The 15,213-nt window shown below is 40.1% G+C and overlaps 1 protein-coding gene across 1 annotated transcript; it reads right to left on the bottom strand.

Moving 5' to 3' along the window:
• Positions 1–245: 245 nt before the first annotated feature.
• hyal6 (hyaluronoglucosaminidase 6) lies at positions 246–4,102 on the bottom strand. Its single transcript, XM_030766365.1, has 4 exons — positions 3,950–4,102; positions 2,955–3,719; positions 1,570–1,659; positions 246–698 (listed from the first exon to the last, which is right to left on the bottom strand). The coding sequence occupies exons 1-4, from the start codon at positions 4,100–4,102 to the stop codon at positions 246–248; spliced, it is 1,461 nt and encodes a 486-aa protein (XP_030622225.1).
• Positions 4,103–15,213: the final 11,111 nt, after the last annotated feature.

Raw genomic sequence — 15,213 nt, 5'->3', positions numbered from 1 at the left:
AGGTAGGGACAGATTAGGAAAGTGAGTACGCTGACATAAACACACATACACACAACACAATGATAGTACCAAGTATTTCTGAGAGTGGTTGTTAGACATAGTGATTATCTTAACAGATATAGCAACATTATAAACACACCACTCAGCCCACAGTGAAACACTCAGCTCTTTACAAACAGCTAGAATATGCTGCCCCTTCCTTTTTACAATCCACAGTCTCTCTCCATTCCAGCCCAGCACTCTATCTACAATATCAAACACTTAATGATGAGGCACAGGCCCAGAAACATGATCACAGAGAGGCAGGAAAAGTGTAGGGACAGAACTGCCAGCAACTCCCCAAGGAAGCTGTCCCTGGGGTGGAAGGGTGGTGGGCGTGGCACCTGTGGCATCTCGCAGTAGATGCCTGTCCAGCCCTGATAACACTGACAGGTGAACTTGTGCTTCATGTCCAGAATGTCGTGGTAGTTGAGGTGCCCGCTGACGTGGAACCGGGGCCCTTGAGGACCCAGGCTACGTCTGATGTTGAAGAATCGCGGGTTAAGGTGCAGATAAGCCCCAGAGTCCAGGCTCTTTCGGACACATTTGCCATTTTTTTTGCACAAAGCTTTGCTGCACAGCTTAGCCGCAGAGGTCACATTCATGACGTAGTGACCCAGGGGCCCATCGATGTACTTCTTCACCGCTAGACAGTTCCGCTGCAACCACAGGATCATAAACAACAGGTTACACGCTACTGCTAAGTGACTTCCAGTTATAATCCTGAAGATCTATGCCTGATTCAAATTGTCCAGTTTAATTGTGCAATTGACTTGATTCAAATTGACCATGCCTTTGTGAAGAGTAAACAGGTTAACAAAAATAAGCTTGAGTAAAACAAGGGATCCCTAATACTGGTGGAAATAAGATATGGCATGTTCCAAAGCAGGATTAAAATGGTAAAAACTAATACTGAGGGAGTTTAAGGAACACTGACTTGATCCTAAATCATCATAAGTGTATCATAATATATGAGCTGTATGTGTTTAACCACATGTGAATGAATCAAGAATGCTGAAAAATTACTGATATTGTTCAAACATTCTGCTTGGTACACATATGTGATAAATATTCCTAAGAGTATTTCATTTTTATGTGATTTTTTTTGTGTGTGTGGTTTTGCTTTGATGGGTTTTCTTCAGTTCAACGGGAGACCAGTTTAAGACCTCTGTAACAACAAATGATTGTGCCACGCAGATGTTGTTTACCCATAGCTTTGAGGAACAGTCCAGTTAAACCTCTAACTATGACATTACTCAAATCAATGAATTCTCTTTAAGGACTCATGTTTGGTTTTAGATGCTTTACAAAAAAAGGTCATTACAGCATTGCTGTGTAACACTGGGGCCTCATTTAAAGTTGAATAATTCGCTTTTTATAACTGAATAACATGATGCTTTTAGTTTTAGATCACTGATACAAATCCCATATAGCCTAATAATGTTATTATCACTGATTGTTAGACACATTGCTGTCTGTAAGGGAGTAATAGAGCAGCCTCAGAAAGCTTCTAAGCTGCAATATCAGTACCTGAGATCGGGCATATTCGGAAGAACCCCACAGTACGACTCCTGCTGCTCCCAGTGCTGCACTCTCCCCAATGGTGTGTATCAAGTCACTCTGTGAATAATATCATTAACACAAGAGTCTATCAGCAGTCCAGCACACACTGTTACCAATGCATAAGTACTAAGTACAGTAACTGATGTGCTTTATTTTATGTTCTGCGTAGGGTGACAAGGTCACTTTGATTAATAGTACATGGGTGCCCTATTGCACATCTGCACCTAGAGAGTGAGAAATAGTGTTTTATGTTGAACACCTGAATAAGACAGAAAGGTTCAGATGTATTTATGAGAGCTTAACAATGTCTCTGATATATCCTTACAAATAAATGTTAAAGACATTAAATCTGCTAAATATAAGTCGTAAGATAGTGTGTGTGACAAGCTTTTTTGTTCTGTTCAAATGTTTGGAATTTTGCAGGTACTGTTGTGTCTTTGTTTTTAGTGGTATAGACATAACATTCAGGGGTGCTATTTTTTAAGCCCAGCCTAGTCATAATTGCTCTTTCATTTTTTTTCAGTCTACTTTAATTTTGAAAATGATAAAATACAAATGCAGGATGGCCTATCAAATTTCACATGAGGGTCTGAACATTCTCCTACAGACATGGAGCAGTGCTTTCTTATCTTCATGGCAGCTGAGTGCTTTATCATATCTAAGGCATCCAAGATATTTGAAAGTGGGAGACTTTAAGAGAGGCACTGTCAGTTACCTATTTCTGTATGACAATTCCAGCCTGTGTTTCTGACAGCAGTTTCAAAATCATGCACTTCTGACAGCAGTTTCAAAATCATACACTTATGTTTGTGTATAATGGGAATACTGATTGCAAGTACAGCATACCAGGCTGGGTGGGTGCATATGAGCCTGTTGGAGATCTGTGTCATTTGAGAATGTGTGGTACACCCTGCAAGCTCAGAGCATTTTTTACATACCTTCACAACAACTTAGATTTCTTGACTTTTTCTGTGCACTGTACTAAACTACAATGAAGTTCTCAGAAAGAAAACAATCTGTCATTCACTGCACAATACGTAATATTGTTAAATCTCTTCCCCATGAGAACAAAAATCATTCTGTTGTTTTTTTTTTCTAGCTGAAGAGCTGTCTGGAAAGATTTCTGCATGGTTTCATTCTTTGGTATCTCTGGGAATTATTTCCAGCTATAATTAACAATATTTTTCTAAAATATATAGACTCACTGTGTCATGTTTTACATCCTTATGGTTTGCCATCAGGATACCAGAAAAGTATTTCTGATGAGCAACAGACTGTATTTTGAGTAAAGGGGATTTTCAGCAGGACTAAGCCAGTATGTGAGTAAAAAACTGACACTCAACTCTTCTCACCTCAGAGAGGACTACAAATGTGTAAGCATAGAAAGGCCTTGAGTAGACAAATACTGGAAGCGTGAAGTCATTTCTTGCTATTGAGGCAATGCGCATGGCCTCCTTCACACGATAGTGCACAAATTTAACAGTGTTGGGAGTGGACTGGAGCTCATAGTCAAGATAGATAGATGGATAGAGTGCTGTGCTCTCTTTCCAAAGCCACATCAAGTGGTCATTTCGAACATGCTCCACATTGGGACACTCCCCAGTGTAGTGCTGTGGATGTTGCTTGTAGCCATAGTTGTAACAATCTGGGTACAGGTAAAAGCCCCATAGACCATTTGGCCTACGCCCTTCGGCCAGTAACAGGGTGGAGTTCATGAAATCCTGTCCTGCCCTCTCAAAAAGCTCCTTAGCCTCATGTTCAACTTTACTCTGAGGCCAACCAGGATGAGTCTTCCTTATGAGCTCTTTGGACTTATTTCGGTAGATGTCTTTGGAACCCCAGTTGCGCACCCACTGAGGCCTCCAGTTCTCCCAGTCAATGACGCCCAGGCCGCGGAAGTCCTTGAAGGGAATGAGTTTGTCAATGTCCGCCCTGGCTTTGCTCAGATGTTTGCTGAGGCTCTGATTCTGTGGCAGGCCACCATTGATGGGTATTCCAGAACCGGTGTAGTAGGGATAGTATCCAAGGTGACTGTGGTAGAAAATGGTGACATTTGGGCCACTCAATGTCTCATTATGGTTAGCCACGATGTCAAAGACACTCAGATCCAAGTCCACCTGTGGGAAACAGAGAATGTGAGTGTGACTGTGTGTCAGGTTTATTTTCAGTATCAAGCTTGTAACTTATTTGACGGATTTGGTAAGTTTGGCCGTTGCAGTGCTCAAGGCCATATCCGAAACTTTAACATCCGCCTTGAATGTTGGATGATTGCCATTCAGTCCCAAATCTTCATAATGCTGATGGGTGTTTGCATAATTCACTCAGTAATTCATTACTCTCTGTTTACCTTGAAGCGAAGGCGGCAGGATTCTGTCGGTGCATTCCACACCACCACAAATGGCCGATGTGGCAGTAGAGGGGTGCGGGCTTGCTTCAACTGGTCACCCCTAACAGCCACACAACCCCAAAGAGTCACAGCCAGCCAGCAAATCAGCACCATTGCTCAGGTGTCCACATGGATCAGTCAGCCTAACTTTGACAATACTGCGGGAGATCAAAAGAAGGAAATATGGGGAAAATCACATCTTTTCTGATAAACTGAACACATTATTGGGGTCACTTGTCAGGAATAATCAAAAGAGTTGTGAATGAAAGGCCTTGGTTGCTCAGGGTCACTGAGTTGCATTGCTCCAGATTCCAAAAGACAAAGCCCCTCTGTCCAACATGAAAAGCACCATCTGACAGGTTTTCTCTCTGTTTTACTTTCTCACAAATGCACATTCGTCCACACGTAAGATCTTAGATCCCATTTCTTTTTATGTTGTCTAAAACATGAATGTTACATCTTTGCAAAATCAAGCATGTGTGTACAATGAAATGTTAAAAGAGTAATTATGTATATTTCTCAGCCAATCAGCTATTGCAAAAAAGTGAAAAAATAGCTGCATTCCAACTTTGTCTACTGAAGTTGGACCCTTCAAGAAACTCTTTTCTTCAATAATTAAACATCTCGTACTTTCTTTTTTTCTGAAAGACCTGTTATGTAAGGTACTATTGTGTCCAACGGTGGGAACATTGGCTTGTGTTAGAGATGGAGGGATATTTGTGTAATTTTCAAAGCAAGCGAGGAAAACCATAACCTTGATTGTCCGGATCCAGAGCTATGGAAGCCAGTGCTGACTGAACCATGGAAAATCAGCAGCAATTTTCCCACCACAAAAAACACTGCAGATGGGACAGGGTCTGCAGATGCAATAGCTTGAAGTCAGTGGTTTCTTGTGTTCTGCAGAAAACATAGAAGATTGCTTATATTATCAAATCAGGAGAGAAGCCTCCTGCAACATTTTTGTATTTCTGAATATGAAATAATACATAGATAACAGACTTGATACATTACATTTTCGCTGTTTCTGATTAGTTTATTTTGCAGAGAAACAGCTTTCATGATCAATAGCTCTTCTTTTTATATTGATCCTTCTCAAGACCTCCTCAAAATTTTATGTTTCATTCTCTGAAGAGCTCCTCCAAGCTATTCCCTTCTCCCCATATGGTGCAGTAATGCTAAAGTTGAAATAAAAGAGGAGGTATTTGAATATGAAGGGCAAGACTTTCTTCTGTGTTTCCTCTGCCAGAAAATGGCAGTGAAACCTAAAGCCCTGTCCAACAGCAACAGAATGGTGAAGTCACACAGACCGTCTTCAGACCACAAGCATCTAGAGGGCCTGGCCACAAAAAACGACCCCCCAAAACACAATGTCTGAGTGAAACTGACAAAAAGCCTCCTTGTTTGAAGTTGCACTTATTCAAATAGACACAACCATAAAAGTGACATGCCAGCCAAAGTCTCGCTGCTGAACTGCCTGATTGAATCCAGATGAACATGGGGGTGGACTGTTTTGTAATGGAAAGTGAACCCATCTCAAACAATAGCCAAAAGCCCTCTTGGAGTCTATGTGGATGGGATACATTTGCAGACAACTCTACTGGTGGAGAGGAGACCCACTGCAGATTTTGATGTAAATTTCAGTTTGAATCCAGAGTAGTAGTCATATGTCAAAATGGATATATACAGTTAAGTGTTTACCTAGTTAAAACACACAGTTGGAGACCATCCACTTCTTTGTTATGAAAGTAACTAACTTGTGTATGTTTAGTGAATTCAGAACTTAATCATTTTAGTTACTGCTCAATCTGCTCTAAGCTGTATTTCATAGTGCAAGAAGACATAGATTTTAAGTATCAGCTGCACATTAGAGAGCCTCAGGAAGACATATCAGCTATGTATGTAACTAGCTAACCTGAGTAATGTTCATTTAGGTCAAACTGGCATAGTTTCTCTTGTAAAGTCTGCAGGGTTGTTCCAATTCAAATCTGACGGAATAGTAGCATGGTTTCAAACTGGACCATAGAACAGTATGGACTCATAAATTTAAGAGATTTTTTTTTTCAGCATTAAAAATGTTTCAAGTGTGCTGTTTTTACTTCATAAAACATTTGAGGAAAATGCAGTAAAAATTGACCTCCCAAGCTGAGATTCACTGTAAGGGGGGAAAAAAAACTATATTGCAAACATGTGTCTGCAATTGGAATAAATACATTGGTCAGAGGGAGCAATCTCAGTCCCTCATTTTGCATACCTATGGAGCCTGAGCTCATATGTGTTTAATTCCTGTGCCTCTAATGGCATTTGGAAAAATAGAGCTAGAGCAGGAAATGGACGTAAGCTGCTCAACAACCCTAAACCCCTGGTCACCACATAAATGTGCATTATTATTATGTTTGAACGTCAGAAAGAAAATATTATCATTCAAACTGAATTAGATAACAGATGCCCCTTACCCCCATACAGTATCACTACTGAAGATCTCACAGAAAAGTCTCTGTATCACTTGAAGCCAGCCTTCTCACATTGTGTGTGCATGGGTTTGTGTGTTTACCTGATCAGACACAATGCATGCATTGTATAAATATCTCAGTGAACTATACCAATGAAGCACTAACAGCTGTTAGTATGGGCATATATTTTGGTGTGTCTATGTGCATATGTGTTTGACAAAGTGTGTGTGTTTGTCTGTGGGGTAGCTCTATGGCTAACTGATTCCCATGAAGCAGCCTGTGCCTTGAGTGAATGAATGGGATTTGGTGTTGATCTGGACGCCCGCTTTTGAGAGCGTGTCATGTTGGGACATTGTGCACCATTTCAGCATTCCAGTCCTCATTAACAGACAAACTCTCTTATTCACTCCCACTTTCTCTCACACACATACACCACACACCAACACATGCGCGCACACACACACACGCAAGTATACTCACACACTATTTCAATGCTGTGATCGTATCAACATTACCAGTAAGGGCTTTATGAGCAGAATGTGTGGTCATTTCTCCCAAAGTGGTCACATTAACATTTCCTAAAAGTTAATTTACTGAAGGACTGTTCTAGTCTCTAGTTGAGTCCCTAGCTCAGTAGCGAGGGTCATTTCCCGTTAAAGGCCATAAAATAGTCCCCACACACTGTCATACTCAGCTATGTAAGAATGTGTTTGGTGTATCTGTAGCCATAACTACTATTATAGTACTTAGTATGACTTCACCCAGTCTGGACAATATGTTAAGATATGGACACGCATGAGCAGCAGTCATTTATTCTTTGAAGTACACCAGCTCCATGGTGACAGTAAATATTAAACACAGGTTGTATTCCTCCATCATAGCTCTACTTATGACAATGACACTCACCTCTGTCTTAGCAAGTACTACTGTCTGTCACTGTTGATGGAAAAGTGACATACCAGCAGAATTCCACTGTGGTTGTGAATCCAGTGCCCATTTCCTGGGACAGAGTTTACGTTGAAATACCAAAGCAGCCAAAAGGTAACAGTGAATTTGCTGTGACTCCTCACTCACTGCACTTATCTGTCCAGATCTTAACAATGAATAATTCGGGTTCAGTGAAGCCTCTTAAATCTGAAGTGTAGAATTTTAGTGGGGCTAATCTCAGACTAGTTGTTAGGGTTGGAAACAGAGCAAAAGTGTTGCTCTTAGTGCTGATTGTTTCAAAGGGAGCTTGTAGTTAATCAGCTTTTATGTTATGCTGGAGATTTTTAAGTACATTGCTTCCATGGTAACAGCATCATACAGTAGATAGTGACAAATATTCACAGGTTGTGTTAATCTATCACCACTCTACTTGTGTTAATGACACTCACCTCTTTCTTAGCGATTACTACTGTCTCTTTCGAAGGAAAGGAGCACCACAGCCGAATTCCTCTGGGACCGTTGCACATCCAGTGCCTGTTTTCTGGGACAGAGTGGTCTTTCGCTGGAGTTACCACCCTCAAAACCAGGTGCAAAAAGGACAAACCAATGGTCTTATCAGTGAAACCTATTTGACTGTGCATATGTGCGTTTGCGTGTGTGGTGCTCCTCACACTTAGTCAGGATCAGTGATGGCTCTTGTTCACAGGAAATTGGCGTAAGCAATCTTTTATTGTTTAATAGTTTTGGCTCCTCCTCATTGACCCGCCTAGAAGTGGGTGATAGAGCGAGTCCGAAAACATTCACCCTGACCCAAACTGCGCTTCTCTCACACACTATACCTCTGGCATTACACTCTCCTGATGAAATTGATTGAGGAGTCTGATTGAAGTAGGAAAGTTTATGGTCTCCTGAATAATCAAGAACTATTAGAAAACGTACTAAAAACAGAGTGAGCACATAGTATTTTTGTTACAGCTGTGATTAGTCTATCAACACCCTACTGCTCTAGAGATGTGTCTCCATTACACTTAGTCCAAAACCTTTACTCTTTCGACTGGGATGGTAGTCTAGACAGGCATTAAATTCAATAATGTCTTTTTGTAAATCAGTCCAGTGCCACTGTACTCACTGCCATCTTTAATTACCTGGCATTACAAATGTTTCAGCTGAAAAGAACACCAATCAGAGCCCTGGCATCTGCTCGTAACTGCAGCATAATACATGGCACATTTGTTTTTCTTTGTCGTTTTATGGTAGTTATCAGGTCATCAATCTGTTTGCTGTGTGTGCTCTGTTTATTCCTTTTTTTCTTTTTGTTTGGATGGATTCTTTTCCTGTCTAACTACTTTAATTTAGCTGTGAGTACAGGGTTTTACAATAGGTTGATTTACTGTCCCCCTATTAAAGCCACATTAATTTAAGGTTGCTGCCAGAGACCAATCTCAGTTTTTCATGAATTCCTCTTTCCACCCTCTCCCCTAAAATGATCCCAAATCTAATGCGGTATACACTGGCTTAAATTTTAGTATCTCACAGAGTTGGGGACAAAGCCTGGGGGTGCAGTTGTGGTAGATTTTTCTACAAACCTCTCAGAAAAGTTTTGGATGTCTGTCGGTAAACGCTGCTGATGATAGACTTTTTTCTGGAAGTTTTGGAATGTAAATCTGACCATAAATGGTGTTTGTCAAGAGAAATGGGGAAGACCGGATGTATCTGCAGAGTAATTGGATTTAATAAAAGTGCTATTCCAAATACATGTCAGGGCCAAGCAAAATCATGTACACTGCAAATGGTTATATCCAAGGCAAATCCAGAGTGTACTTGAAGAATGGCCCAAGGGTTAAACCACACAGTCACCAGGAATGACAGAGACAAGACTATAATCGTATACCGGGGAAACCAAGCAAAGTATCGTGCTCAGAAAACTCAGTCACAAAGGAGCACAGACTTAATAACTAAGAGAATTATAGACTTCACAAAGAACATTAGGATGACAATAAATATTTAAAGGTAAGAGGAAATGAATCCATGAAGCATAAAGAGGTAGCAGTGATGACTGAGTGATTTGTAGCCAAGGAAAGCCACACACTGATGGGTGGAGTGGGAAACCAGGGAAACCAGAGGCATGTCATGTTGCGTGACTATCATCAACAAACATAAATTTACAATACAGTGCTGCTGATGACAGCATGAAGCTTTACAGCTGAAGTTCCAAAACCATAAAAAAATAAATATATACATACATATATATAATTTCCTTCTCACACAAGTCAATTTCACATTCTGTGTCACTGACAGGTCGCCGGTTCGATTCCCAGGACCGGCAGGAAAACATCCATGGCTGAAGTGCCCTTGGGCAAGGCACTTAACTCCCAACTGGCCCCCAGGCACAGGTGTGCTGCCCACTGCTCCTGCGCCTGGTGGTTGTGTGTGCTCACTACTTGGTGTGTTAGGACGGGTTAAATATAGAGGTCAAATTCACTGCTCGCTGCTCACAGTGTGTGTGCGATCACAGAGATTTAATCTTTAATAGATAGATAGATGGATAGATAGATAGATAGATAGATAGATAGATAGATAGATAGATAGATAGATAGATAGATAGATAGATAGATAGATAGATCTGAAGTCTTTATGTGTGGTCTTATGAATGCTTATGTAACCTTCCTTAAGTACTAACTAATGAACTCATTTTTACATTTTGCATTTTTACACAAGGAAATCAACACCCATTTTTACACAAGGAAATCAACACCCATTATGCTGTGTAGGCATAAAATGAATACAAGAAAATACGTTTTGTTTTTTTTTAAATATTGTGGTAATGCCCCAGAGTGGTCCAGGCCTGTGACTGGGTGGGCTAAACACATGTGCAGGCCTCAGAGCAGAGCTTGTCTTGCATATCACCCATGTTCAACATGTCAAATTTCTTCTCAGGAAAATCAATGAAATCAACATTAATGACCACTTCTGAAGCATTTTTTTCAAAATCATATTTTCTTGCATTTAAAATAAGCAAAAAGAAAGAGTCAGACATGCTACAGTCAGCATAAAACACATCATGAATTAATTAAAATGACCATAGATGGAGTGCAAACGTGAAAATGGGAACCAAGCCTACCAGTATCAAGTGCTCCGTCTCGTGCTTGTATCGGCATTTTAACAGTTGTGAAAACACAACTTCCACCCATTTTGACTGTGGTAATACAATATCATTGTTTTAACAGCAGGTAAAGGCACTTGTTTTTGTAATATCAGATGGATAAATGGCAGGACTCAAGACAGGGTGGAAACCCACATGCCTTGTGGTCACGCTTCAGTGCTTTCCTGCTTTTTTTTTTAAGCATCTGTTTTCACACATGCATTTACTGTGGCAGCACATTCCTTAATTTAAAGTATTTCCAGCCCAAAATCAGCTGAGATTTATTCTTTTCTGGGTGGACACTTTCTTGATGTTCCTGATATACTTTACTGACTCTCCGATGGTACATTCCTGGCAGAGGCTATCTGATCGCATGTTCCACACGAGAAGAAGAATAAAGCCTGGAGGAAGTCCCACCTTTCAGTCAGCGAAGCAGTTTAGTTAAACACCAGAACATTCTAGAAAGCCTACATTATCTGCATTGCTATTTTGGTTATGTTTCTTGTCAAATGTTCGCACAGATGCCAGCATGAAAAGTTTATGTGATGAATGCTTATAAAGTCCATGGCATTTTGAATTAATTGGATTAACAATTTGTTTTCTGTTATGTTATAATTATGTCCCTATCAGAGAACCGTTAAAAATGTTGCCAAAATACCTGATGTAATATCTGCATACACACATTGTACACACATTGATTATACCCAAATTTATGTATTACACATATACTACATATGCTATACTATTATATACTGTACACCAGTCCAAAATGAGAAGTAAAATTTACACCCTACAACACTAGATACTACATACATACTGTATCATAACACAAAATGTGCTGACAAGTCCATTTGAAGTGTCACAGTTTGTTTCCCTCAGGTGTACAGAGCAGAGTGAAGAAAAGGGAAAGAATTGTCAGTTGCCCTGCGGAGGAATCTAGAGAGACTGGAATCTAAAGCTGGCTCAGCATCACTCACCAAGACTTACATCTGCCCATCCCAGAGGCTCTGTGGAAAACCACTCAGACAACCTGCCTCCTGTTACCAAACACCCCAAGTGGTGTTGCACGCCTCCTGGATGGTCCTCTGGTTCATAAACAAGTGGTGTTGCACACCTCCTGGATGGTCCTCTGGTTCATAAACCACCGGGCCCGTGACTGAGAAGCCATGGTCTCAGGATCTACTGTAGTTTCATTGTATAATCTGAATTGTTAAACGATTTCATTGAAATATTATGAGTCATTTGTCTAAACATGACATGTAAGAAAAATCCTGTTATGTCACCAAGGTCAGGTCTGTGATTTGAAATTGGTCACTGCTTATTTCCATAGTTTTTCCAGTCAAATGTGAAAATTTGTAAGAAGTGAGCTTAAGAGGTGAGTAAGAAGTAGGAAAGAAGTAAGCGAGAAGTGAGATGAACAATGACAGATCACATTCCCTTGCAAGTCCAAGATGAAAAATTTCATTATACAGAGCCCAGGAAATGGCGTTGAGAAGAAGATCCCTCGTCTTTAGATTACACAGGACAACCATGAACAAATTTCAGATATCTACATAGTTCTCTGGTGTGTGCACCAGGCTAAATGTCCAGCATAGACCTAAATGATCAAACCAGTTTCATGTTTTGAGGGTATGAAGGTGTTTCAGAATAGGCATATTCTTATAGCAAACCACTGCAGAAAAAATATGACTAGACTTTTTTGTGACATTGTGCTTTGACTGAAGTGTTTTGCAAGATAAATATAATGTTTTGTTGAATGCATCTCTGTTAGTTTAGAAAACATGAAAAATATGAGATATATTCAGATAATAGAGAAAACTACAGCATGATGGCCAGGTTTTCAAAATCCAAGTATGTATCACCACCTAGTGGTCAAAAGTGTGAAAGGACATCTCAGATGATGAGAAATAAAAATCTAGATAACTTTATTAAACAGTAAATACAGTAAAATATCCATTAACAATTCATAACAGCTTTCATGCATCCCATCAAATTTTTAGCATTTATGAGAATTGTCTGTCTTTCATGGGTATTTTTCTGCAAGTGTTCACAAACCACTTCTGTAAAACAAACGAAAAAAGAAAAGAAAGAAAGAAAGAACGAACGAACGAACAAACGAAAGAAAGAAAGAAAGAAAGAAAGAAAGAAAGAAAGAAAGAAAGAAAGAAAGAAAAAGAGTGAGTGAGCAAGAGAGAGATTTTTCTCAGTCATAGTTGTGTTACTCCTCTGAAAATCCACAGCATGTGATGAAGCAAGCTGTAACCCTCTCTACAATTCTGATAAACCAAAGGATCCTTGAACAACAGCTGGGCAGAAATCAGCCAATTAACTACTTAGCACAGAGTGAATGCCTCAACATTTCTTTACTATGTGTTCTATCACTGTAATTTTCACCTTTGTAGGGCCACAAGAAGTTGAAAAAACTCCCAACCAAAAAAAATTTAAAAAAGGCCCCTGACTCCATGATCAGGTACATGCCTGCATGTGCACAGACACAGACACAGACACACACAGACCCACCACCTGTGATGATGTAAGGGGTATAAGGGAGTAGTGAATGTGGCATCACGTTATGTCTGAAAACAGGAACAATCACTTCCCTGCTGCTCATGCAGTACCATCCTCTGTTTTCCTGTCCCTCACAATGCTGCACTGTTTCCCTGTTTAGCTTCACTGTTGAAGCAGACAACAAAACATGAGAACAGTTTCTTATATTTCCCCCGATGAAGTCATTTGGAGATTTATTTGGACATACAGATAGACACACACAAACTCACACAAATACACATATACATACACACAATGGGAAGTGTAGCATAAGTTATCATAAGTTCATAGAGCAATAAATATTTAATAGGCCAACGATGATAATATTGTACAGTGAGGTGGAGTGTCATTTACTTGTTACGTCTTTTGACTGGGAACCAATGTGTTGCTGGTTAAAACCCCTGAGGGGTGGACTATAAAGTATTAATTAATAGCTATAGGGCTGCAGGTTCAGGTTCAGGTTCTGCTGTTGTGCCTACGGGTACTGCAATATTGGTTGCCCTGTCCCCTCATTCCCAAAGGGGCATCCTAACAAATGAGAGACAGTTTCTTATCCTTAATTTAACTAGAGTATTAATTATCCTTAATTTAACTAGATTTACTCTAGTCAAATTAAGGATAATTTAACAACAAACAACAACAAAAAAAAGTCTGAGACACACTTAGGTCAGGGCAGGACGCGGTTTAAGAGATGAACCAGGTGGCACCTAGCAGGACGCTCTTTGAAACATGATCCCTCCATCTGTCCCTCTTCCCCCCCACCCACCTTCTTCATTTGTTTAACAGTGGGGAGAGCAAGGTGTACCTTGTCTCTGATGGCTGATATACACAGACCAGAGAGATTATTCGTCATGCAGCAGGATGTGGTACAATGGGTTTATGAATATGACACAGGAATGCAGGTGTGAACCTTATCGGAGCCATATGATCCAGGACCAAAAAATCAAATAAACAAACAAAAAAAAAAAAACATGTGACTAAGAGACCTCCTTGGTCTTTGCTCTGGACCTCTGGACAAGCAGTCTCCTGGATATTGAAGATTCAGTCCTTAACTGTTTTGTTTATACTGCCAAAAACTTTAATTTCTGCATACCTTAGGCAAATAACACATTATTATGAAATAGGAGCACCACCTCCTAATAAGCAAAAACAAAAGAAAGAAAGAAAAGAAAATGCAACAATTTGCAACAATATTGCTTTTGCGATATTTTGATTTGTAAAGATTAGCATGAAATATATAAAATGGCTTGGGGTTATCTTGCAAAATTTCAGATTTGACGAATGTGAGTCCTGTAGCACAGCGTCCCAGAATTACCTTTGCAAGTACACATTGAGGAGAGATAGCAAAGAAATTGGCCACGTCCAAAACGTGCCTGAATCCTTCTCTCCTTGCGTCCTCTATTTTCATGAATCTTTTTGTACTCGGCTTTGCATAAATATTCCCCGACAGAGATACCGCCATGTTGGTTTATTCCGATCAGTTCATATTTGAAGCAGTATTCAACGAAGTTTAGGAAACAAGGAAGACGATGGGGTCTCGGAGTTTTGGAATGGGCTCTGTCACAGCTCCACCCTCAGTCTCCGCCCGCTCCATGCCAATCCGTTAGCATTCAGCAAGATGCTTGGGAAAACAGGGACAAACCATATTCCACACTGAGGAACTCGACACAAACAGAATTCGTCATTTCAATGTGAAATATTTCGCTTTTGACGTGTCATTTCCTTCACTTATTTGATTAAATGCTGTACTTTTTTGACGTGCTAGTACTTGGCCGTTAATTGCTTTTTTCATATTGTTTAATATACAAGACCGACGCTTTCGACCACCTCCCCCCTCTCTTAAACTAGGAATAGGAAAATCCTTCAGCTGCCATGTTGGATTTAGGGATCGTTTTTGCTGTAGGAGTTGGGGATGAAAGTTTACAATTTGCGGTCTTCAAAACATCAGAGGATTCTTACAGTAATCGGAGGAATTAGGCGTTTTAACTCGTCCACTTTGAACATTGACTAAACCAAACTATTCATGCCTCCTATCTATGGAATGAACCTTCAAGATGGTCCGAATGCAGGCCACGATGATCAGTGATTGCATACATTTCACATAAAATCCAGATTAAGGAGTTAAACGTTCCATCGTGCTCGTCCCACCATCTCCTATA

The sequence above is a fragment of the Chanos chanos genome, chromosome 2 (assembly GCF_902362185.1).
Source record: "Chanos chanos chromosome 2, fChaCha1.1, whole genome shotgun sequence".
NCBI classification, from domain to species: domain Eukaryota; kingdom Metazoa; phylum Chordata; class Actinopteri; order Gonorynchiformes; family Chanidae; genus Chanos; species Chanos chanos.
Note: the sequence above shows the minus strand (reverse complement) of the source record. Positions and strands in the feature narration are given on the sequence as shown.

Bases quoted from the DNA above. Each gene is read 5' to 3' on its own strand.
- hyal6 (XM_030766365.1), bottom strand. From the start codon at position 4,102: ATGGTGCTGATTTGCTGGCTGGCTGTGACTCTTTGGGGTTGTGTGGCT. The intron at 3,720-3,949 runs GTAAACAGAGAG...TGTTTCCCACAG, and splicing joins CCTGCCGCCTTCGCTTCAAG to GTGGACTTGGATCTGAGTGT. The intron at 699-1,569 runs GTACTGATATTG...CTGTGGTTGCAG, and splicing joins CCGAATATGCCCGATCTCAG to CGGAACTGTCTAGCGGTGAA.